The 25,788-nt window shown below is 39.5% G+C and overlaps 2 protein-coding genes across 4 annotated transcripts; one reads left to right on the forward strand and one right to left on the reverse strand.

The window, feature by feature from the left end:
• Nucleotides 1-1,241: 1,241 nt before the first annotated feature.
• On the reverse strand, nt 1,242-15,040 carry cops3 (COP9 signalosome subunit 3). The gene is made up of 12 exons (XM_062964162.1): nt 14,883-15,040; nt 11,551-11,680; nt 11,160-11,272; nt 11,022-11,071; nt 9,735-9,827; nt 7,421-7,600; nt 6,776-6,916; nt 5,364-5,537; nt 4,976-5,062; nt 4,260-4,373; nt 3,297-3,377; nt 1,242-1,582 (listed from the first exon to the last, which is right to left on the reverse strand). Exons 1-12 carry the CDS (start codon nt 14,935-14,937, stop codon nt 1,529-1,531), a joined length of 1,272 nt encoding a protein of 423 aa, XP_062820232.1. The 5' UTR covers nt 14,938-15,040; the 3' UTR covers nt 1,242-1,528.
• Nucleotides 15,041-17,975: 2,935 nt separating this feature from the next.
• nt5m (5',3'-nucleotidase, mitochondrial) lies at nt 17,976-23,996 on the forward strand. 3 transcript variants are annotated; one of them, XM_008120817.2, is made up of 6 exons: nt 17,989-18,205; nt 19,861-20,038; nt 20,274-20,374; nt 20,894-20,954; nt 21,251-21,365; nt 23,181-23,996. In XM_008120817.2, exons 1-6 carry the CDS (start codon nt 18,180-18,182, stop codon nt 23,321-23,323), a joined length of 624 nt encoding a protein of 207 aa, XP_008119024.1. In that variant the 5' UTR covers nt 17,989-18,179; the 3' UTR covers nt 23,324-23,996. The 3 variants fall into 3 exon arrangements, with proteins under 3 accessions (XP_008119025.2, XP_003227631.2, XP_008119024.1); XM_003227583.3 differs by having other exon boundaries at nt 17,987-20,038; XM_008120818.2 differs by lacking the exon at nt 21,251-21,365 and having other exon boundaries at nt 17,976-20,038.
• The last annotated feature ends 1,792 nt before the right edge of the window (nt 23,997-25,788 follow it).

Raw genomic sequence — 25,788 nt, forward strand, 5'->3', positions numbered from 1 at the left:
GCTAATAATATAATATTGTATGTAAATTTAATTTGTAAGCCGCTCTGGCATATAAATGTAGCAAATAAATAAATAAATAAAAGCCTATTAAACATCAAATTAGGTTATGATTTTACAAATTAAGCACCAAAATATCATGTTAAACAACAAATTTGACAGAAAAAGTAGTTCAATATGCAGTAATGTCTCCTATATCAATTTAATGATATAATAATATATAATAATATTATACTATACTGATATTATAATATATTGGGTTGGCCATGAAAGCCTTCGACAACACATTATAATATATTTTATATACATGTAATATTAATATTATGATGTAATACAATGTAATATTATAATTCATTATTATAATTGTATATTTGTATTACATGCAATATTACTAATAATATTGCTATATAGTCGTATAATATAATATATTGTATGTATATATACTTGTAAACTGCCCTGAGTCCCCTTCGGGGTGAGAAGGGCGGGATATAAATGTCGTTAATAAATAAATAAATAAGTAATGCTATGTAGTAATTACTGTATTTACAAATTTAGCACCAAAATATCCCGATGTATTGAAAACATTGACTACAAAAATGCGTTGGATAATCCAGAACGTTGGATAAGCAAATGTTGGATAAGTGAGACTCTACTGTACATTATAACTGTACCCTCAATTCGCTTCTGACACGATCAATAAATATAATTACAGTAGAGTCTCACTTATCCAACATAAACGGGCCGGCAGAATGTTGGATAAGCAAATATGTTGGATAATAAGGAGGGATTAAGGAAAAGCCTATTAGACATCAAATTAGGTTATGATTTTACAAATTAAACCCAAAACATCATGTTAAACAACAAATTTGACAGAAAAAGTAGTTCAATACGCAGTAATGCTATGTAGTAATTACTGTATTTACGAATTTAGCACCAAAATATCACGATGTATTGAAAACATTGACTACAAAAATGCGTTGGATAATCCAGAATGTTGGATAAGTGAGACTCTACTGTTCATCTGAGAGATTCTGGGGACATAACAAAAAGAGATAAAGCCCAAATCAAAAGCTATGGGGCCTTATTTTATCTGAAAATGGTGAAGAGCAAGGATCTTGGTTGAGAAGACTCGATTTTATAAAGCAGAAATGCTTTTACATCAACTAGCTTTTCATCAAGCCAACAGCCTAAAACATGTTGAATTTGACAGGCGGCATTACAGAAGCAGCCCCGTTCCAGCCACATAAAACAAAAAGTAAATTATTTAATGCATAAACAATGTTAATCCACAACAGAATGAGATTTTTTTCCATTTCTTTGAAGAGCATTTCTTTGTTTAATCCATACAGTACTGAAAAGACATCATTTATATATATTTATATATATATATATTTCCTCCATGTCCAGGTGAAACAGTCAGTCCTCTTGCTTGGTTGGGAGGGACGTTTGTTTTTAAACACTCAGATCCTAAAGGTGGTTCTCCTTCGCTTGTTCGTGGCTCTAGAACAGAGTAGCAAGCGGAACGGGGTTTTCAAGAATAACTGGAGGGTTTGCTGCCTGATTCGTCTTCTTGGGAGCCCATACTCTGCAAAAGGAAAAGAAGAGGGGTTCAGTGAACTTCCAAAAAAAGACACATTTCTGAATAAGTCAAATGGTGTTAAAGTCCGAGTATTAAAATGAGACTCTGGGAGATCCAAGTTCAAATTCATACACACATGCATATATACATATATACAAAATAATTTACAATAATATATAATATTATAATATACTAGCTGTGCCCGGCCACGCGTTGCTGTGGCAAAGTGGTGGTGGTATTGGTTAAAAATTGTTGTGTAATTTTTATTTGACGTTATTTGCAATTTTTTTATTAATTTTATTGTAAGTTATATTTTATTTATTATATTTTATTATTTTATTGTATTATTTTTAGTTATTTTCTGTTATTATAGTATTTTATTGTATTAGTTTTTGGTGTTTTTTATTATTTTTTATTGGGTTGCTAGGAGACCAAGTTGGAGGAGCTTAGCCTTCTAACTGGCATAAAAGCAATTATTCCTCTCTCTCTAATTAGGACTTTATTTTTCTTTTCTTTTTGTTGTATCAACCTATAGGCGTGGATGATGGGTTGTGCTATCAAATTTCAAGGTTGGGGGGCCTGTAGTTTTGTTGTTTTGTGGGTCGCCGTGATGCCTTCACTCTTTTATATATATAGATTGTATATCCATATAATATTAATAATATTATTTTGCAATACAACGTAATACTAATAATGCAATATAATAATATTAATTATATATTATATACAATAGAGTCTTACTTATCCAACATAAACGGGCCGGCAGAACGTTGGATAAGCGAATATGTTGGATAATAAGGAGAGAATAAGGAGAAGCCTATTAAACATCAAATTAGGTTATGATTTTACAAATTAAGCACCAAAACATCATGTTATACAACAAATTTGACAGAAAAAGTAGTTCAATACGCAGTAATGCTACATAATAATTGCTGTATTTACGAATTTAGCACCAAAATATCATGATGTATTGAAAACATTGACTACAAAAATGCGTTGGATAATCCAGAATGTTGGATAAGCAAATGTTGATCTGGTCATGTAAGTGTGATTTATTGTTATAATTGTATTGTTTTACTTTGTTTAATAATGTGTATTATGTTGTTATGTAATGTTTGTGTTTGCTTTTATGACTGTAAACCTCCCTGAGTCCCATCCGGGAGATAGGGCGGTATATAAATAAAGTATTATTATTATTATTATTATTATTATTATTATTATTATTATTATTATTATGTTGGATAAGTGAGACTCTACTGTACAATATGTAATATTATTAATAATATTACAATATATAGATATAGTACAATATGGTAATGTATTGCCAGTATTGTGCTATGTTAATAATATAATATTGTATGTAAATTTAATTTGTAAGCTGCTCTGAGTCCCCATTGGGGTGAGAACGGTGGGATATAAATGTATTAAATAATAAATAAATAAATTCCCACTAACCCCTTAAAGCCTTTTAGAAAGTATGCAGGTAAACAGAAAAAGCTAAGTTCCGGGAAAATAATAATAATAATAATTCTTTATATCCCGCTTTTTTCCCTCATGGGACCCAAAGCGGCTTACAACATATTACAATCATGTAAACAACAATCCAAATACAGCAACAAGTATAAAATATCATAAAATAAAGTGTTTAAAACAACAATAATATACATTCACATTCTTGTTGCATTATTAATATTAGTAATAATAATAATAATACACTTACTTTCTGCACAAACTGAGGGTTCACAGTGATCTCCTGATCCATGGCTTTCAGTCTTTCATCAAGTTCTATACATTTCAGCATCTAGGGAGACCCACATTTATTAGGATTGACAGACATGATGGTTTTTGGGCTCAAGACACCCTGCCAATGTTTGAAAGCTCCCGCTTCCCTTGATTCATTTAAAACCCCTTTGTTTGGCAAGTCAGTCATTGGCTTCAACCCGTTTTACATCACAGTCCCATCCTGTGGTTCAAAACGTTGCACAAGCTCCTGTTTTGCACTTTATTCCAGCCGGGACAGGCTTTTTTCTTCCAGCTTTAATGATAAAAAGTGGCCCCATAAGACTGCCTACCTTCTTGCTATGACACCACTGCTCTGCCACCATTTGTCACACGCCTAATGCACAGAATGGCACAAATAGCATCCTATGGAGATTATTTGGGAGTGTGGGCACCTTACAAGCCTCCTTTTTATTCAGAAGATGGACTAAGGATTGGAGCCTCCTGCTTTTGCCAGCCTGCTCCCTTCCTTGGGTGCCATTCCTTATCACCGATGGTTGCAATCTTATGCAACTAAATTTATTATTTATTTATTTGCGACATTTATATCCCGCCCTTCTCACCCCAAAGGGGACTCAGGGCAGTTTACAAATATATATACATACAATATATTACATTATATGACTATATTGCAATATTATTAGTAATATTGCATGTAATATAAATATACAATTATAATAGTGAATTATAATTAATTAAATCTCAGCGTAAGAACCATTAAATCTAGGGGACTTGCCTTTCTTACTAACTACACACAACACTGAGCTGTTATGTGTTTCTGTGATTTCAACCCAATATATTACTGCTTTCATGCAGCCTTGTAGCAATAAAATCCCTGCCTGGCACTGCACTCTTTAGTAGTTCATGGAAAATAAAGCAGAGAAAACATAAAACATCATTTTACCTCCTGATCAATGTTGTGAAGCATTGCTGGGTTGTTATATTTCTCAGGATTATCATGGAAACAGACCATGCCATCTTTCTGGTTAATACTTGCAAAAATTTCACCATCTTCTATCTGTGAAGGGAAATAGATTTAATATTTAATAGCATCTGACACTAAAACCTTCTCCTGGACAGCAAAAGTCCCATTTCAAGCGCACTCCTGCAACCAAAGTCCCTTTATAATAATGATAATGATAATGATAATAATAATAATAATAATAATAAACTTTATTTATACCCCGCCACCATTTCCCCGTGGGGACTCGGGGCGGCTCACAATGTTACAAAAGTAACAGCACAAATACATTAACATTAACAATATACACAGTTTAAAACACAAGATGATAAAACAGAAGTTAAAACAAAGGTTTATATAACAATAATAATATCAAATATCTTTCCATTTACTCATCCTAATTGACAGCTTTTAAAAGGAAACCAACTCTTCTCTGAGCCAAAAATGTCTATAGACTAACAGTAAACCTTTACTAGAATATACTATAAGCACAATGAGCCAGGATCCATTGTGTCTGGACTGAGGCATTGCTTTTAATATAAAATACTTTAAGTGCAGTATTTATCAGAGGAGTATTCAAGAAAGCCAAGAGCGGTTTGACTTTCCATTTCATTTTGACATTTTAAAAAAGGAGTTCTACAAAAAACAACTGCACTTACCATATGAAGGACGTATTTTTCTGCTTCCTGGGGCCCTGACAACTGCACTCGACTTGCCATGTCTTGCAAAGACAATGTTAAGAAAGTCTGAAACCAAGCAGCAGGGCAAAACCATGAGAATTCGAAAATGCAATTTTAAAATATTTTTTTTGCAAATCCTTCCCTCGAGCCCGAGATGAGCACACCGAACGGAGCTTGCAGGAGAATGGATGGCACATAGGAAAAGGCACATTGTGGGGCAGACAAGGAATTATTTGCATCTGTTTCTCAACAAGGGCCATTTTCATGCCGCAGCTCCGCAATATTCCCAGGGAAATAAAGGAACACCTGGGAATAGCTGCACAACTCAGACCAATATCCAAAGGTGCCAAAACACAAAGAGCCTCACCTTAGTTAGCCTTTGAATGTTCTTCTTGTAGAGAGACGACAAGCACTGCTTGACCAAGCCCATGTTGTTATCCCTGGTGAAGGTCTCACTGTGCTTGTTCACCAAATTCCGCAGCTCCGAGGGCTTATTGGTCGCATACACCTGTGCTAATTCGTGGTAAGCGTTGCTAAGGGGCTGCAATGGGAAGGCAAAGCTGGTGTAATAAACAGCACTACAAGCTAATCTAAGACTGCATGAGGGAACAAATGCTCTCAAGATGCAGATAACATTGTTCGAACCTCACTGAGCCACATGAACCCACTGGGTACGTAATTGGAAAGTCATTATATATTATAAGTCATTATATATTATCATTGGTAAGTAATTATATATTATATATTAAATGTAATACAGTAGAGTCTCACTTATCCAACACTCGCGTATCCAACATTCTGGATTATCCAACGCAACTCTGTAGTCAGTGATTTCAAAATATAATGATATTTTGGTGCTAAATTCATAAATACAGTAATTGCTACATAGCATTACTGCGTATTGAACTACCTTTTCTGTCAAATTTGTTGTATAACATGATGTTTTGGTGCTTAATTTGTAAAGTCATAACCTAATTTGATGTTTAATAGGCTTTTCCTTAATCCTTCCTTATTATCCAACATATTCGCTTATCCAACGTTCTGCCGGCCCGTTTATGTTGGATAAGTGAGACTCTACTGTATTACTAATAATATTACCATATACAGTAGGGCCTCACTTATCCAAGCTAAACGGGCCGGCAGAAGCTTGGATAAGCGAATATCTTGGATAATAAGGCGGGATTAAGGAAAAGCCTATTAAACATCAAATTAGGTTATGATTTTACAAATGTAGTAATTACTGTATTTACGAATTTAGCACCAAAATATCACGATATATTGAAAACATAGACTACAAAAATGGCTTGGATTATCCAGATGCTTGGAAAAGCGAGGATTGGATAAGTGAGACTCTACTGTACTTATAATATTGATAACAATATTATAGTGTAATACAATATTATACTAATAATAATTTATATATAATAATATTAATTATATATTATATATTAAATTTAATATTACTAATAATATTACCATATAATGATATAGTACAATATAGTAATTTAATGCTTACATTGTGCTATGCTAATAAGATATTGTATGTATATTTGATTTGTAAGCCGCTCTCGAGTCCCCTTCGGGGTGAGAAGAGCGGGATATAAATGTAGTAAGTAAATAAATAAATAAAGGGAAAACAGGGTTTGACTTCCACTTCCTTAGAGGAAGGCAATGGCAAACTATCTCTAAAGAAACATGTCAATAAAACTTGTAAAAAAGAGTTGTCATGAGCCCATCTGAAAACATGGGACACCACCGACAAACCACACAGAGTCCTACCTTCACAAACCGACCCACTATCTGGGAAGTGTACTTCGGCAGCTGCTGCACTTTGCCAAGTAGTATCAACGAAACTAGGATATATTTTTTGTAAGATTCCAGCATAATATGGCTGACCGCCATGGCAGGAGTAGTAATAGCCTAAAGCAGAAAAAGAAAAGGGAGGCAGAAGGAGATAAGCGCTACTAGGAGCCACACAAAAGACATGAGCTCCCTGTAGGTCTTTCTTCAAAGTATATAGTTAAGGATGATTTATAGTCTTTCTTTAGTTATTCTGGAGTGACAACAGGGAGTCAATAAAATAGAATGTATAAAAGGATAAGGTAAAGTAACAATTGTACATTTATGCTTTATACATGTTTATGGCTATGTGATGCATCGTTATGTATATGTGTACCACATGAAATGAATTGTAAATAATATAATTAAAAGCTTAAATAAAAATTACTGGAAAATAAGATAGAAAGGGTCTGAATAGCTAAAGTTCTGCAAATATTTTTAAATGACTATTATTATTATTATATAAACATATTATTATACATTAATATATATAATAATCATAATATATTGTTTTTAGACTCATCCTACAGCATTAAAAGAAAAAAGAAGGAACTCTCTTTCAACCCAGGGAGAAGGAAATCCTACCTGTTCATAGAAGTAGAGCGCTCGTTCAAAGTTCTTGAGCCCAGTGTATATCATTCCGCCATAGTAGTAGTAACATAGAAAGTGCTTTGCATCATATGCCCCGTTCTCTTTACAAATATCCATCATGTCCACATCTAGATACGGGAGGGCAGGCTTAAAACATTTGGCTAACAAACAGAGCTAAAAACAAAACAGCCAGGGTTAGGCTTCAAGAGAGCCACCACTATCGCAACCAAAGGGGAAAAAAAGCTTCAATTGCGTATCAGACCAAAACACAACTTGTGATAATTATAACGGCAAAAAGAAAAAGACAGGAACTGTCTACTTTTTGTCCTCCTAATGTGAAATAATTCTAAGATTTCCCTGAAATAGAGTAGCAATTACAGAGTCAGATAGCAGTTGAAAGGCAGATGTCATAATAACAGACTTTGGTATTTATTTATTTATTGATTATTTGCTACATTTATATGCCGCCCTTCTCACCCCGAAGGGGACTCAGAGTGGCTTACAAATTAAATTTACATACAATATTATATTATTAGCATAGTACAATGCTGGTAATAAATTACTATATTGCACTGTATCAATATATTGTAATACTAGCTGTGCCCGGCCACGCGTTGCTGTGGCAAAGTGATGGTGGTATTGGTTAAAAATTGTTGTGTAATTTTTATTTGACGTTATTTACAATTTTTTATTAATTTTATTGTAAGTTATATTTTTATTTATTATATTTTATTATTTTCTTGTATTATTTTTAGTTATTTTCTGTTATTATAGTATTTTATTGTATTAATTTTTAGAGTATTTTATTATTTTTTATTGGGTTGCTAGGAGACCAAGTTGGAGGAGCTTAGCCTTCTAACTGGCAGCAATTGGATAAAAGGAATTATTCCTCTCTCTCTAATTAGGACTTTATTTTTCTTTTCTTTTTGTTGTATCAACCTAGAGGCGTGGATGATGGGTTGTGTTGTCAAATTTCGAGGTTGGGGGGCCTGTAGTTTTGTTGTTTTGTGGGTCGCCGTGATGCCATCACTCTTTTATATATATAGATTATTAGTAATATTACATGTAAAATATAATTTTAAAATATTCTAACTATTGTTCTAAATATTCTTTTACAACTGATTGTTTTGGAAACTTAAATTAATCATGATTTCTGAATCGGCTTAGTCTGACCCTGTCTTCCCGCTGCCTGTTTCCATGTCCAATTACAAATTTGCAAACTGTTAGCTTTTCAGTACAGTTTGTTTCTTTACTGGCACAGGAACACTCTCAACCTTCTAATTACCAGTTATAGCTCTTATCAGATTAAAAAAGTGGCAGATTGATCTTCCTCAAGGCAATGAAGTAATATAATGCCGATTCGCAAAGCTACTGAAAGCCGAGAGTGAGGCAGCTTAGATTACCAGCTAAATGCCACATGCAATGTTTTCCCACTGCATTCTGTGTCAAAGATATGACGCAAAAGCTAGACGGAGGGGACCTAAGACACTGCTTCCAACTGCCAGGATGATTCAGGGAACATCTAATTTTAGAAAACAACACTACAAGTTAAGGGGGAAACTGAGCACCTTCCTAGAGCTGAAAGATCTCGAAAAAGTAGTAAACTCAAGGCTAGACTTCTGCAACGCAGTGTACACCTGGCTATCTCTGGGCCCAGTTCATAAATTGCAATTAATTCAAAACATGGTAATAATAATAATAATAATAATAATAATAATAATAATAATAATAATAATAATAAATAACTTTATAACCCACCATCTCCCAAAGGGACTTGGAACGGCTCACAAAGCACTCAAGGTGCAAATACACAAAATACAAAAAGTGCAAAAACAGTAACATAAAAACAGTAACAACCAGCATAAATGTTACAAACCCCCCCCCCCCTTGATAAGATCATTCAAATACAGCAATAGCTGCAGGTATAAAACAACTATAATCAATAGTAGTCATATTGATTATTGCTACATTTAGAAATCACTACTTTACCTCAATATTTAAATTGTTCCATCGACTGCCAGCTATTCTCCTGGCACAGGACAAAGTGCCGCTAATAATAATAATAATAATAATATTTTTATTTTTATACCCTGACCCATCTCCTCGAAGGGACTCGGGGCGGCTTACATGGGGCCAAGCCCAGACATCAGACAATATAAAAACAGCAATAAAACAAGTCAATTGACAATAAAACAAATCATAAAACAAATAAGGTCACATAAGTAAATATAATGATAAAATCTTGGGTTGGCTCCAAAACCTTTAAAGCTCAACCTGGAACCCAGGGGCCAGCATACAAATTCCTTACCTGGCATAGATCTGCATGTATTGAGGTCAGCTGGTTGGTATTCATCTGCATTTTGTCTATGGCTTGCCTGAGAATGCCAATTCCTCGCAAGGGCTGTGAGAAACGAACAAGGGCCCACTTGGTTAAATTTCTTTTAGGGGGCACACTTAGAAATTTAAAAAGACATCTACTGATCCATCATGCTACACATTAAAGACAAGGCCTAGGACCCCAAGATACCTAGGTGATATCCAAGACCAATGTTGTACACTAACGTTCCCAGCATTCCCCAGACATTGGGGGAATTCTGTAATTATAATCCCACCCAAAGGAACTTCTACGGACTTTGATTATAATGTAACTCTTCTTTGCCCAGAAGGTAAAAAGTTAAGAAGTCCTATAGAACAAGATTTGGGCACAGTATTCCAGGTGAGGTCTGACCAAAGCCAAAGAGAGGGGCACCATGACTTCTATTTATTTATTTATTTATTTATTTATTTATTTATACATTTATATCCCGCCCTTCTCATCCCAAAGGGGACTCAGAGCGCCTTACAAATTAAATTTACATACAATATTATATCATTAGCATAGCACAATGCTGGCAATAAATTACTATATTGTACTATATCTATATACAGTAGAGTCTCACTTATCCAAGCTAAACAGGCCGGCAGAAGCTTGGATATGCGAATAACTTGGATAATAAGGAGAGATTAAGGAAAAGCCTATTAAACATCAAATTAGGTTATGATTTTACAAATTAAGCACCAAAACATCATGTTATACAACACATTTGACAGAAAAAGTAGTTCAATACGCAGTAATGTTATGTTGCAATTACTGTATTTACAAATTTAGCACCAAAATATCACAATATATTGAAAACATTGACTACAAAAATGGCATGGATTATCCAGAGGCTTGGATAAGTGAGGCTTGGATAAGTGAGACTCTACTGTAATGTAATATTAATTATTAATATTATATTATATTATAAGTTAATTATTAATATTATATTATATTATTCTAGACACTAGACTCCTTTTTGATGGAAGCCCAAAATCCCATTGGCTTTTTTAGCGGCTGCATCACATTGTTGTACTCCTGTTCAATGACTACTACAATACCCAGATAGGCTGAATCTACACTACCATAGAATCCAGTTTCTGAATCCATATTATCTGATTTGAACTGAATTATACGAATCTATACAGCCATATAATCCAGAATTCAGAAACTGGATTATATAGCAATGAAGATGGGGTCATAATCTTGTGGAAAGGGCCCAATCTTGCACTTACTGACCTGCTTCCGTTCCACAAGAGCATTTGTCAACTGGTGACACAAGCCAGCAACTAGAGAGAAGGAGAAAAGACATGAGAACCTCCGCAGAAGAAAACTCATTAAAAGTTGAGAACATGCAAGAGGGCAGAATGAACTCACAAGTGTCTGTGGCGTATCGGATGTGCTCCCCGTTACAAGTGCTGATAAAAAGCTGGACCTGCGAGAATAATGTTTCAAAGTCCGGGACGCTGGGCATAGAAAACTTCACAAACCTAAAAACAAGGACAGAAACACAGGCTTGATGTGTAAGGCCTCAATCGGGCATTGAGGCATGTGTCAAGCCACAGAGCAAAGGAGGAAATCTTTCGCTTTGGAAAGCAAGCGTGATTTACAGCTTTGAAAAGGCAAGGGGATACAAGAAGAGTTAACAATTCAAAGAGAAAAGTGAGCATTTAAAAAGAGACAGTGAAAAGGATGCAAGGCATCCCCCTAAAGTGTAGCATAATCCAGAGACATTTAGGATGAAAACTTTTGAGAAAACATGACTTACAAAACGGCAAGGACGCCAAGGGAGTGTTCTTGCACATCGAGAGCACCAAGCACGGTATCCAAGTGAGACAGATTCTTCGCTAGCAGTTCTCCACTTTTGTTGATTAGTTCGCAAAGCTGAGTCATTTGCCCTAAAACAGGGGAAATATGCCATTACATTCTGGTTCAGACAGTAATAAAGTAAAGGCAGGGTCAGCTCTAGTTCATACTTGGAAAGGAAACAGACAAGGAATAGCAGTTGCAGTCATCTGTAGATTTCAGAGAAAGGAACCAGCAAAACTTCCTTGCCTAAGCATTCCTTGTCTAAGAGAAAACTTAAATTCATTGAGACATAATAAGTTGACAGGCAACTTAAAGGCATCTCCTGGAATCCCTCCTGACTGAAAATAACATTTCTTCTGTTGTCGAAGGCTTTAATGGAAGGAATCACTGGGTTGCTGTGAATCTTCCCATCTGTATGGCCATGTTCCAGAAGCATTCTCTCCTGACATTTTGCCCACATCTGTGGCAGGCATCGTCAGAGGTTGTGAGGTATATCAGAAACTAGGCTAGTAAGGTTTATTTATCTGTGGAAGGTTTAGGGTGGGAGAAAGAACTCTAGTCTACTGAAGGAAGTGTAAATGTTGCAGTTAATCAGCTGCAAGGCCATTAAATTCTAATTTAATTACAATAGAGTCTCACTTATCCAACATTCACTTATCAAAAGTTCTGGATTATCCAATGCAGTCTGCCTTTTAGTAGTCAATGTTTTTGTAGTAAATGTTTTCAATACACTGTGATGTTTTGGTTCTAAATTTGTAAATATAGTAATTACTGCGTATTGAACTACTTTTTCTGTCAAATTTGTTGTAAAACATGGTATTTTGGTGCTTAATTTGTAAAATCATAATCTAATTTGATGTTTAATAGGTTTTTCCTTAATTCCTTCTTATTATCCAACATATTCCCTTATCCAATGTTCTTCCGATCCGTTTATGTTAGATAACTGAGACTCTACTGTAATTGCAACATTCACTTTTCCTCCAGCAGACTAGAGTTCTTTCTCCCACCCTGGACCTTCCACAGATATGTAGACCTCACTAGCCTAGTTTCTAACAGACCTCACAACCTCCAAGGCTGCCTGCCACAGATGTGGGCGAAACGTCAGGAGAGAATGCTTCTGGAACATGGCCAGACAGTCCAGAAGAATCACAGCAACCCTGTAATGTTTCTGATTGTGAGCCACTTTCGAGTCTCTGTATGGAAAGATAAAGCAGGGTGGGCATAAACATACAATAGAGTCTCACTTATCCAAGACTCGCCTATCCAAGGTTCTGGATTATCCAAGGCATTTTTGTAATCAATGTTTTCAATATATCATGATATTTTGGTGCTAAATTCGTAAATAGAGTAATTACTACATAACATTACTGCGTATTGAGCTACCTTTTCTGTCAAATTTGTTGTATAACATGTTTTTGGTGCTTAATTTGTAAAATCATAACCTAATTTGATGTTTAATAGGCTTTTCCTTAATTCCTCCTTATTATCCAAGATATTCGCTTATCCAAGGTTCTGCCGGCCCGTTTATGTTGGATAAGTGAGACTCTACTGCAGGGGTCACCTAACTAAGGCCCGGGGATCGGATGCGGCCCATCAAAGACATTTATCCGGCCCCCACAGCACAAGGGCAGAAGGGGGTTGGGCTAAATGACCCAAGAGGTCTCTTCTTCTCTTACAACATTATTATTATTATTATTATTATTATTATTATTATTATTATTATTACTATTATTATTATTAACATTGAGGCTGGGTAGCCATCTGTCAGGGGTGCTTTGCTTGTGCTTTTGGTGCACAGAGGCAGAAGGGGATTGGACTAAATAGCCCAAGGGGTCTCTTCCAACCCTCTATTATTATTATTATTATTATTATTATTATTATTATTATTATTAACATTGAAGCTGGGTGGCCATCTGTCAGGGGTGCTTTGCTTGTGCTTTCGGTGCACAAACGCAGAAGGGGATTGGACTAAATGGCCCAAGGGATCTCTTCCAACCCTCTATTATTATTATTATTGTTACTATTAAGGGTCTCTTCCAACCATCTATTATTATTATTATTATTATTATTATTATTAACAATGAGGCTGGGTGGCCATCTGTGAGGGGTGCTTTGCTTGTGCTTTTGTTGCACAAAGGCAGAAGGGGATTGGACTAAATGGCCCAAGGGGTCTCTTCCAACCCTTTATTATCTATATATATAAAAGAGTGATGCCATCACGGCAACCCACAAAACAACAAAACTACAGGCCCCCCAACCTCGAAATTTGACAACACAACCCATCATCCACGCCTCTAGGTTGATACAACAAAAAGAAAAGAAAAATAAAGTCCTAATTAGAGAGAGAGGAATAACTGCTTTTATCCAATTGCTGCCAGTTAGAAGGCTAAGCTCCTCCAACTTGGTCTCCTAGCAACCCAATAAAAAATAATTAAAAACACTAAAAAATTAATACAATAAAATACTATAATAACAGAAAATAACTAAAAATAATACAAGAAAATAATAAAATATAATAAATAAAAATATAACTTACAATAAAATTAATAAAAATGCAAATAAAGTCAAATAAAAATTACACAACAATTTTTAACCAATACCACCACCACTTTGCCACAGCAACGCGTGGCCGGGCACAGCTAGTTATTATTATTATTAAGGGTCTCTTCCAACCCTCTATTATTATTATTATTATTATTATTATTATTGAGTCTGGGTGGCCATCTGTCAGGGGTGCTTTGCTTGTGCTTTCGGTGCACAAAGGCAGAAGGGGATTGGACTCCATTGATTCCATTGCCCAAAGGGGCTCTTCCAACCCTCTTTTTTGTTGTTGTATGACTGCTTTTCATGTTTGATTTTACAATGTGTAATTTGTCACTGTTTTTATTATTGTTGTGAGCCGCCCCGAGTCCCCCCGGGGAGATGGGCCGGGATATAAGAATAAATTTATTGTTATTATTGTTGTTGTTATTATTATTACTATTATTACTATTAAGGCCCTCCAACGGTCCGAAGGATCGTGAACTGGCCCCCTGTTTAAAAAGTTTGGGGACCCCTGCTCTACTGTATAAATAAAAATTCCATTTATTTATTGAACCTATTTATTACAATTGTTAATTAAATTCATTTATTACAATTATTTATCAAAGAGGCTCCCTCTCTGCGATTCTTATCCGGGGCGTGAGGCTCCCCATCTCGCTGTCAAGCCTGGCGCCAGGGATGCGGCCTAGTTCTCCCGCCTGAAGCCCCGGCCTTTCCCAGCCCCGGAGGAGGCGCGGAGGCGGCACTGACCTTGGGCCGAGAGCTGCCGGACGCTGTTGACGAACTGCTCCAGGGCCGACGCCATCTTGGAGGCCGAAGCGGCGGCCGAGCAGCAGGCCGCACAAGCAGCCGCCTCGCTCTCGGGCGGAGGACGCAGCCCCGATGACGCCACAGCCAATCAGGGCCCGCGCTCTCGCGTGGCGACGTCACTTCCCAGGGCCGACGCCTTTTGACAGCGCCGTCGCCGTGGCAACGGCCTCCCTCAAGGCCTTACAGCAGGCCTGGGCCCAGTTGGGCCTTCCCTCCCGGTGTTTTGGACTCCAACTCCCACCATTCCTCACACACAGACTCAGGCCTCTTCCTCTCCCCCGACAGTCAAGATGGAAGAAAATAGTATTTTATTTATTTACTTGCAGTATTTCTATTCCGCCCTTCTTTCTCACAATGAAGGGGACTCAGGGTGGATCAGAATGCACATATGCATGGCAAACATTCAATGCCATTAAGGCAGGGGTCCCCAAACTAAGGCCCGGGGGCCAGATGCGGCCCATTGAAGCTATTTATCCGGCCCCCACGGCACAAGGGCAGAAGGGGGTTGGGCTAAATGATCCAAGGGGTCTCTTTTTCTCTTACAACCCTTATTATTATTATTATTATTATTATTATTATTATTATTATTATTATTATTAAGGCTGGGTGGACATCTGTCAGGGATGCTTTGGTTGTGGTTTTGGTGCACAGAGGCAGAAGGGGGTTGGACTCAATGGCCCAAGGGGTCTCTTCCAACCCTCCTTATTATTATTATCATTATTATTATTATTATTAATAGTAACATTGAGGCTGGATGGACATCTGTCAGGGGTTCTTTGCTTGTGCTTTTGGTGCGCAGAGGCAGAAGGGGGTTGGACTAAATGGCCCAAGGGGTCTCTTCCAACCCTTATTATTATTATTATTATTATTATTATTATTATTAATAGTAACATTGAGGCTGGGTGGCCATCTGTCAGGGGTGCTTTGCTTGTGCTTTTGGTGCACAGAGGCAGAAGGGGGTTGGACTAAATGGCCCAAGGGGTCTCTTCCAACCCTCTTTATTATAATTGTTATTATTATTATTATTAATTATTATTGCTCGGTGGCCAACTATAGTCCGGCCCTCCAATGGTCCGAAGGATTGTGAACTGGCCCCCTGTTTTAAAAGTTTGGGGACCCCTGCATTAAGGTAAAGGTAAAGGTTTCCCCTGACGTTAAGTCCAGTCATGTCTGACTCTGGGGTTGCTGCTCATCTCCATTTCCAAGCCGAAGAGCCGGTGTTGTCCGTAGACTCCTCCAAGGTCATGTGGCCATCGGCATGACTGCATGGAGCGCCCTTACCTTCCCGCCGGAGCAGTACCTATTGATCTACTCACGTTTGCATGTTTTCGAACTGCTAGGTTGGCAGGAGATGGAGCTAACAGCGGGCGCTCATTCCGCTCCCGGGATTTGAACCTGGGACCTTTCGGTTTGGAAGTTCAGCAGCCCAGCGCTTTAACACACTGCGCCACCACCAGACATGCGACATATATAGAGAGACACAGAGGCCATTTAACATTTTTCGGCTTCATGAGAGTAAACTTGATTCCGGCCACGGGGAGCTGCCGCTTCATCGTCCACATTATTATTATTATTATTATCCTTGTGGGATGGTAAAATAAATAAATGGCAGGGTTGTTGTATGTCTTTCGGGCTGTGTGGCCATGTTCCAGAAGGGCCCGGGCTGTGGCGCAGGCTGTTGAGCAACCAGCTGCAGCCAGCTGCAACAAATCACTCTTACCAAGAGGTCATGACTTCAAGGCCAGCTCGGAGCCCCAAGTTTGTCTTTGTCTTTGTTCTATGTTAAGGCATTGAATGTTTGCCTTTTATGTGTAATGTGATCCGCCCTGAGTCCCCTTCGGGGTGAGAAGGGCAGAATATAAATACTATAAATAAATAAATAAATAAAGTATTCTCTCCTGACGTTTCGCCCACATCTATGGCAGGCATTCTCAGAGGTTGTGAGGTATGGAAAAACTAAGCAAGGAATGTGTTGTCGAAGGCTTTCATGGCATGGATCACAGGGTTGTTGTATGTCTTTCGGGCTGTGTGGCCATGTTCCAGAAGTATTCTCTCCTGACGTTTCGCCCATATCTATGGCAGGCATCCTCACAACCTCTGAGGATGCCTGCCATAGATGTGGGCGAAACGTCAGGAGAGAATACTTCTGGAACATGGCCACACAGCCCGAAAGACATACAACAACCCTAAGCAAGGAATGTTTATACATATCTGTGGGAAGTCCAGGGTGAGGAGTTAATCACCCTAATTTGCATTGAATGGCTACATTTACTAGCTACTTTCTGCCTGGGGACATTGGGGGGGGGGGGGGGTAGTTAGTAAATAATAATAATAATAATAATAATAATAATAATAATAACTTTATTTTTATACCCCGCCCCATCTCCCCGAAGGGACTCGGGGCGGATTACATGGGGCCTTGCCCAGCACAACAATCAAATAACAATAACAAAGCAATAACACAATTATCCGAATAAAAACGTCAGCATCAATAAAAACAATCATTAAAATCAACATGCAACATACAGTGTTAAAAACAAGAGACTAATTCATAGATCCCAGGCAAAGTGCAAAATGTTCCGAAATGGGGAAAGGTAATTTCACAGTTGAAATGGACAAAAAAGTGCGGTATAATAGTGGCAACACCTCAACAATGGGGCTATTATAGAATGGGCAGACAGAACAGTCCATCAACAATTAATCATCAAAATGTAGCCACACAGTCCGAAAGACATACAACAACCCTGTGATCCTGGCTATGAAAGCCTTCGACAACACAAAACAAATGGCAGCCATCATAGAAATAATACAATGCCATTAAAAGCATTTAAAATACATCATAGTGGCTATGACTTCAAGGAGGGACTTTAAAAAAACCTTGGGCCCATGGCTTCTGCAGCAAAATATGTTTTCTGCATTGCAGTGTATGGAGAGAGCCCTTGGATTCCCCTTTGGAGCTGGGATGGGGCTTCGTGTGCCCTCTAGCGCCTGTGCCCTGAACGACACCCTCGAGATCCTAGAACGCCACTGCCATTGACCTTGGGGGTGGGAGTGCCAAGCCCCGCCCCGGACTACAAATCCCAGGCTCCTCCAGGAGAGAGAGAGAAAGAGGAAGGGGTCTAGAGTATTTAAGCCGGTCTGCAAGGGGTCTAGCGGTATGGTGCGGATGCCTCCCTCCTGCGGGAAGTCCTTGGAAAAGGAGGAAGGCGGAAGAGTAGTGCCCTGCGGATCTGTCTCATGAAAAGGAAAGCAGGAATGGAGCAGTAAGGCGGGAGAAGGCAGGCCCTTGGGGGTCTTGGCAAAGACCAGGAACTCAGTTCCTTTTGGGGTGCAGTTTGGGGGGGGGGGGATCAGTTCCTTTTGGGGTGTGATCTTAGCAAAACCCAGGAGGTCACTCCCTTTTGGGGTGTAGTTTTTGGAAAGTGAGTCCTTTTTGGGGTGCAGTTATTGCAAACCCCTGGAAGGTCAGTCCCTTTTGGGGTGCAATTACTGGAGTCCCTTTTGGGATGCATTTATTGCAAACCCCCGGAAATCAGTTCCTTTTGGGGCACAATTATTGCAAACATCAGAAAATCAGTCCCCTTCGAGGTGCAATTATTGCAAACCTCAGAAAATCAGTCCTTTTTAAGGTGCAATTATTGCAAACCCCTGGAAATCAGTCTCTTTGGGGGTGCAATTTTTGCAAAGTGAGTCCCTTTAGGAGTGCAATTATTGCAAACCCCTTGAAATCAGTCCCTTTAGGGGTGCAATTTTTGCAAAGTGAGTCCCTTTAGGAGTGCAATTATTGCAAACCCCAGGCAATTGGTCCCTTTGGGGGTGCAATTTTTGCAAAGTGAGTCGCTTTTGGAGTGCAGTTATTGCAAACCCTAGGAAATCAGTCCCTTTAGGGGTGCAATTTTTGCAAACCCTGAGAAGTCAGTCCTTTTAGGAGTGCAATTTTTGCAACGTCAGTCCCTTTTGGAGTGCAATTTTTGCAAACCCCTGGAAATCTCTCTCTTTTAGGGTGCAATTTTTGCAAAGTCAGTCCCTTTTGGAGTGCAATTATTGCAAACCCCTGGAAGTCTCTCTTTTGGGGTGCAATTATTGCAAACCCCAGGAAATCGGTCTCCTTTGAGGTGCAATGTCATATTATCGAATTCCTGCAAACCACGCTCTTTTGGAGTGCAATCTAGGAAGTTAATCCCTTTTTAGGGGGAACAGTTATTACAAACCATGGAAGTGAGTCACTTATGGGGTGCATTGTTTTCAAACCGTAGGAAACCTGGCGTGCAGTACAGGAAGTCCATCCCTTTTGGGGTGCAAACTCCTGGAATTCAGTTCCTTTTGGAGTGCAATTAGTGCACAAACTCTTGGAAGTCAAGTCTCTTTTTGGGGTGCATTTTGAGACATCTCCTTTTTGGGATGCAATAATTGCGCACTCTTGGAAACCAGTCCCTTTTGGGGTGCAATTTGGGAGGAAACATTAGCAACACCCTGGAGGTGAGTCCCTTTTCAGTCCTCTTTGCAAACCACAGCCCTTCTGGGGTCGAGTTTGGTGGGGAAATCTGTCCTTTTAAGGGGTCAATTTGGGTCAACCCCATTGATCCCTGGCTAAGAGCAGGAGGCGTCTTCAGTGTCTGCATGGGGCATTGCAGAGAAGAGACTTCAATGCTGCAAAGGACCAAAAATATTTATTTATTCATTCAGCCCCCCACTGTGGAGGCTGCAATGCAAAGGAAGGACTTAACATGGCCTTCTTATTCCTATGGCATCCTTAGGGCCTGACGGTGCTCTCTCTCTGCCCATTTTTCTTGCTTGTACCCCAAAAAAAACAAGCCATGCTTTTCCTAGGCAGCTCCTTCTTGCACCTGCAGCGGGGCTGCTACGGCCCTTTCTTCACTTTCGGGGGCTTCTTTCGGGGGGCTTCCTCTTCTTCCAGCCCAGGCCTCAGGCGGCTCCGGGTCTTGATTGACATGGACGGCGTCTTAGCTGACTTTGAAGGCGGCTTCTTGAAGAAATTCCAAGCCAGATTCCCGGAGATGCCTTGCATCCCTTTGGAGGACCGGCGTGGGTTCTGGGTCTCCGAACAATATGGGCAAATCGAGCCTGAGCTCAGTGTGAGTCTGAATCTCCCTCCTGCATGAGTGTTAGCTGCAAAAGGAGTTTGCAATAGGGGCATCTCCCTACATTGGAGATGTACCCACAGAGTTGGAACAAGGGACCTCATGGGTCATCTAGTCCAACCCGCTGCTCGATGCAGGATCCATTTATTTGCTCACCCTTGGCTGGTTGATTTTCCTCTTTGCTTTCAATGGATATTTGGTTATGCAAAGTTGCTTTATTGCCTTGCAGGACAAGGCGATTAGCATTTGGGAGTCCAAGGACTTCTTCCTCGAATTGGACCCAATCCCAGGCGCCGTGGAAGCCGTGAAGCAAATGGCAAAGCTGGAAGAGTGAGTGCCGTGCCATTTTCTAAGAAAATCCAATATGAAGTTTGGCTGAACATGGGGGGGGGGGTGCATCCACACTATAGAATTAATACAGTTTGACTTCATTGTTATGTTGTGATTAATATTATTATAATAATTTTTGAGAACATACTACAAGTCACTTCTAGTGTGAGAGAACTGGCTGTCTTCAGAGACGTTGCCCAGGGGACACCCGGATGTGTTACCATTCTGCTGGGAGGCTTCTCTCATGCCCCCACAAGCTAGAGCTAACAGACGGGAGCTCACCCATCTCGCAGATTCGAACTGCCAACCTTCAGGTCATCAGTCCAGCTGGCACAACGGTTTAACCCAATGTGCCACTACAGCTCCTACGATTGTTGTGAAACATCAACAGTTATGATGGTGTCAAACCGCAATCATTTTACAGTGTAGATGCGTTCAAAGTGAAGCCAGCGGTATCTACCATTGCCCATATTTTAATAACACAATATTTGATGATTTTTTTTCTTTCTGTCCACATAGGACTGATGTCTTTATATGCACAAGCCCCATCAAGAAATACCGCTATTGCCCCTATGAAAAGGTAAGCAATATGTGCACAGGAAAGGTTTGTTCCCTTCTGAACACAGAGAAAATAAATGTTTCACGCGGTACAGATTTTCAGGCTAAAACCCCAAACCTGTATCAGAAAAGTCTTCCATTTCTCACCTTGGCTCAGCACTGAAGCATTAATTACCTCTTCCTCTGCTGTTGTCTGTTTTTATGAGTCACTGTGGTTTGGCATTTGTGACTTCATTGGGAAAGAGGAGCCGTCCTTTCCCAATCTTGGCCCATCAGTAGTTACCGTCCCTCTTTCTTCTTCCTCTTTCTGCTTTCCAGTATGCCTGGGTGGAGAAGCATTTGGGCCCAGAGTTTCTGGAGCAGATTGTCCTCACTCGGGACAAGACGGTGGTCTCTGGAGACCTTTTGATCGACGACAGGCCCGATGTTCTAGGTGGGCAGAGCTTTCCAAACTTTTCTTATTGCCAACACACTTTTTATATATGCAGCCTTTGTAATTATTTGATACACTACGAGATGAGTGCACAGTAAACAAGATCACTATGCTGGATGTTGTATTGGATCACTTGTCATTATTATTATCATCATCATCATCGAGTTGGGAGTGGCCACAGGGGCCATCCAGTCTGACCCCACTCTGCCATGTAGGAAGGCATAACCAAAGCACCCCTGACAGAAGGCCATCCAGTCTCTGCTTCAAAAACTCCAGAGAAAGAGACTCCAAGGAAACATATTCCATGGTCAAACAGCTCTTACCATTAGGAAGTCCTTCCTAATGTTTAGGTGGGATCTCTTTTCTTGCAGTTTGAATCTTTTGCTCCATTGTGTCTGGAGCACCCCAAATAAACTGAAGTTGACCAAAAATTGATTTGCAATTTAGAGCCTCTGCTGGAGAACCATCCTCATTTAGAGAATAAGGAGAAACTGCACATCCTTCTACAGGGTTCAGATAAAAACTATTTTGAAACTGACTCTTTTTACGCAAAAAGCGCTTGCCATCCATGAGAAGATGGAAGCGGAGAGCTGTGATATTAATGCCAATAACAAAACCCAAATTTAAAATTTACTATGGACAAGCCACTAGTTTTTCTTACCCTTGCCCCCACTTAAACCTTACTTTAAGGGAATAATTAATTTTAATTTTAATCTTTTTATTCTGTATTTGCACAAATACCTAGGAGTGGGTTGGTAGGCTAGTAGGCCGGGATGCTTTGTATCTATACATGGTTTTACTGTGTGTATGGGTAAGTGTGTACGTTTTGTATGTTTCACATGTTTTGATATGGTCAAAATTGACTAATCAATAAAGAGTTGTTGTTGATTTGTAACCCTTTTGGTACTAATGTTGGAGAGTGGTCCCTGGTCTAGATAGTGGGAAGTCATAGTCGCAGAGGAAAGAGTTCCCAACCTTTTTTTGACCAGGGACCACTCCAACATTAGTACCAAAAGGGTTACAAATCAATTTTTGGTCAACTTCAGTTTTCTGATTCAGAAAATTGCATTGGATAGACCACATTGGCTCTACCCTGTTTCCCCTAAAATAAGACATCCCCAGAAAATAAGACCTAGTAGAGGTTTTGCTGAATTGCTAAATATAAGGCCTCCCCCAAAAGTAAGACCTAGCAAAGTTTTTGTTTGGAAGCATGCCCACCGAACAGGACACCAGAGCATATAGGATCGGTAAATGTACGTATCATAGAGTGTTGTACATGGAAATATTGGTAGTAACAAGAAATTCTTGATAGGATTCACAGTTTGTCTGGTTATGCTGGTTTGTGATGACAACTACTGTACAGTATATAATACATGTTCATTTAATGTTCAACATGAAATGTGAATTCTTCTTCATGGAAAAATAAGACATCCCCTGAAAATAAGACCTAGAGCATCTTTGGGAGCAAAAATTAATATAAGACACTGTCTTATTTTCGGGGAAACATGGTAGTTTCTGATACAGAACATATGCCATTCAGTAGTCGCCGTATGCTCACAAAAAATCATATTCAATAATCTAGAGCTGATTTTCCCCACATGTCTCACAGACTTTAAGTCTCACGGCCCACAGGTTGGGAACCACTGATCTTGATGGAATAAATGTGTTGATACAACCCAGAATCGCATTATCTTGTTGAGCTCCCACATCACAATGTTGTCTCAGGACTCCTCTAAGACTCCTAGACCCCTTTCGCACATATGGTTCTCAGGCTAGGTTGATTTCCTGAGTGTCTTTGCTGCTTCTGCCTTCCAGGAGCCGAGAAGCAGCCGACTTGGGAGCACATCCTCTTCACGGCGTGCCACAACAAGCACTTGGAGCTGCCTTCATCCCGCCGCAGGCTTCACTCCTGGGCCGACGACTGGAAGGCCATCCTGGACAGCAAGCGGCCTTTGTAGTCAAGCCAAGGACCCGAGAGGAGGAGTGGCTCCCAAATGACATCTATGGCACTCGGAGACAGGAACAGAAATGGTCCGAAACAAGCCACGGAGACCCCCAGACATGATCTTGTACCTCCGCCCTGCTGCCAGGGTCACAGAGCTGACCATTGTAGTTGGGAATGGAAACTACAGAGACTGGGGGCCAACTCAGGGCAGATCATGTTTGCCAAATGCTCTTCTTGTGCCCAGATCTGTTCATGTTATCCCATTGGTTGGATTGTTTGGGTGTTGGGTCTTCCAAGCACTGTTGAGATTATCTGTGGCTTCCCGAAAGAGGGCAGCATTGTTACGCTTTCTGCTCCCAACGAACATGCCTCCGTTTATGGAGCTGAATTACTATTTGCCTCAAAATGGGTTTTGAGGAGCCCAGACAGAAATCATCTATTCAGACCTCGTATTCTCAGTTGGAAACCCCAAATGTGTGATTTGTTTGCAAAGGGGAATTTTTTTCTGTGTTGTTCTGTCACTTTTGTTTAAAATGGCACCAAAGGAAGGCCGGAGAGCTCAGGACTGGTCCCAAGTGAAACTGTTGACTGTTTCAAAAGAAAGACCGAAATACCATAGATTTGTTTTGTTTGTGTTGTTGAGAAATAAATGGGAATGAAAAATCCCAATGTTTGGATTGAAAGAATTGGTTGGACAACTGGAAACTTTTTATTGCATTCTCCAAGAATAAGCCCCACCGAGAGCCATGGGAATAATTTCTTGGAATATTTGTGATATGGATGGAAGTTGGGTTGTGCTTCAAAGCAAGCAATTTAAGGGCTATAAACTTGGAATTTGGCATAGGAACAGAATAGGAAAGCTTCAAATTGTGTTCGGAAAGAGTGAGTCAAGTGCTGTCTTGAGTTGGCCACTAGATAGCAGTACAAACAAAGGCATAAATTCCTTTTTTTTAGTTGAAAAGATAGAAAATACAAGTTCTAGAATAAGCCATATTTCTATGGAAGTTCTTGAACTTCCACAGAATACTTGGCCAATACACCAGGTTACTTTTGAGCTTCCATAGAAAATTGAGATGTCAAAGGTGTGGAAACCCACAGGTCACAGAATGTTGGATATGTACTTTGTTGAATATGTTGTCGAAGGTTTTCATGGCCGGGATCACAGGGTTGTTGTATGTTTTCTGAGCTGTATTAACATGTTCCAGAAGTATTCTCTCCTGTTGTTTCACTCCACATCTATGGCACACATCCTCAGAAGTTGTGAGATACAGTAGAGTCTCACTTATCCAACACTCGCTTATCCAACGTTCTGGATTATCCAACACATTTTTGTAGTCAATGTTTTAATACATCATGATATTTTGGTGCTAAATTCGGAAATACAGTAATTACTACATAGCATTACTGTGTATTGAACTACTTTTTCTGTCAAATGTGTTGTATAACATGATGTTTTGGTGCTTAATTTGTAAAATCATAACCTAATTTAATGTTTAATAGGCTTTTCCTTAATCCCTCCTTATTATCCAACATATTCGTTTATAATAAATAATAATAAACTTTATTTATACCCCGCCACCATCTCCCCAACGGGGACTCGGGGCGGCTTACATGGGGCCATGCCCAGAACAATACAATATAACAAAATATAATAGAACAACAAATCATAGCACATTAAACAACACAATAAAAGAAAATATGCACTACATTAAACAAGATCAAAAGAACAATAAAACCAAGGGCGGGCCACATGAACACTAGGTTAAAACTCGGGGTGAGAAAGGAAGTAGGAATAAAAACCACAGAGGACAGGGTCATAAAGTGGCGGTGCTTATCCAACATTTTGCCGGCCCGTTTACGTTGGATAAGTGAGACTCTACTGTACTTTGTTGACTTTGACTCCAGGCAACCCAAAGAATGAGAGGCTTCCAATTTGTTGCCAACTCAAGTCTTGCAACTCAAGACAGTCCTGTTGCAATGTGGTCCTCTGTCTTCCAACCTTTTTCGTATTTTCTAGTCTGAAAGTAGTCAGCCTGGCAACCCTAGTTCCCTTTTTTACACGGCCATTAAAAGCATGGGCAACCTCTTCCAATAGGTCACCATAAAGGATTGCATTGATGGCTGACAAGTGCCTCAATGGCTACACCCAACTGCTTTCCTTTTCGTGTTTACAGCCAATTGAATCTCAAGCAGGGAAACTTTTGGCCCCTTTGACGTCATTGGTCAGCCCTGTTCCTTTTGCTCAGAGAATGAGAGCCAAAAAACTTGGAATTTTGGGGGCTGTTGAATGAACCTGGCAAGGAACTCGGGCCATTTGAAAGGATGAGTTGTTTGTGACCTTCGCTCGGAGCCAAAGAGCTGGGCAGGTATTTAATTGAGTTTGGTTACGTCTCAGTGGAATTCAGTTCCCGCAAAGAGCCGGGCCGTCATCAATACGGGTGCAGGAAATAACATGAAGGGGCAGCGAAGGAGTTCAGG

Source organism: Anolis carolinensis, unplaced genomic scaffold, assembly GCF_035594765.1.
Source record: "Anolis carolinensis isolate JA03-04 unplaced genomic scaffold, rAnoCar3.1.pri scaffold_13, whole genome shotgun sequence".
NCBI classification, from domain to species: domain Eukaryota; kingdom Metazoa; phylum Chordata; class Lepidosauria; order Squamata; family Dactyloidae; genus Anolis; species Anolis carolinensis.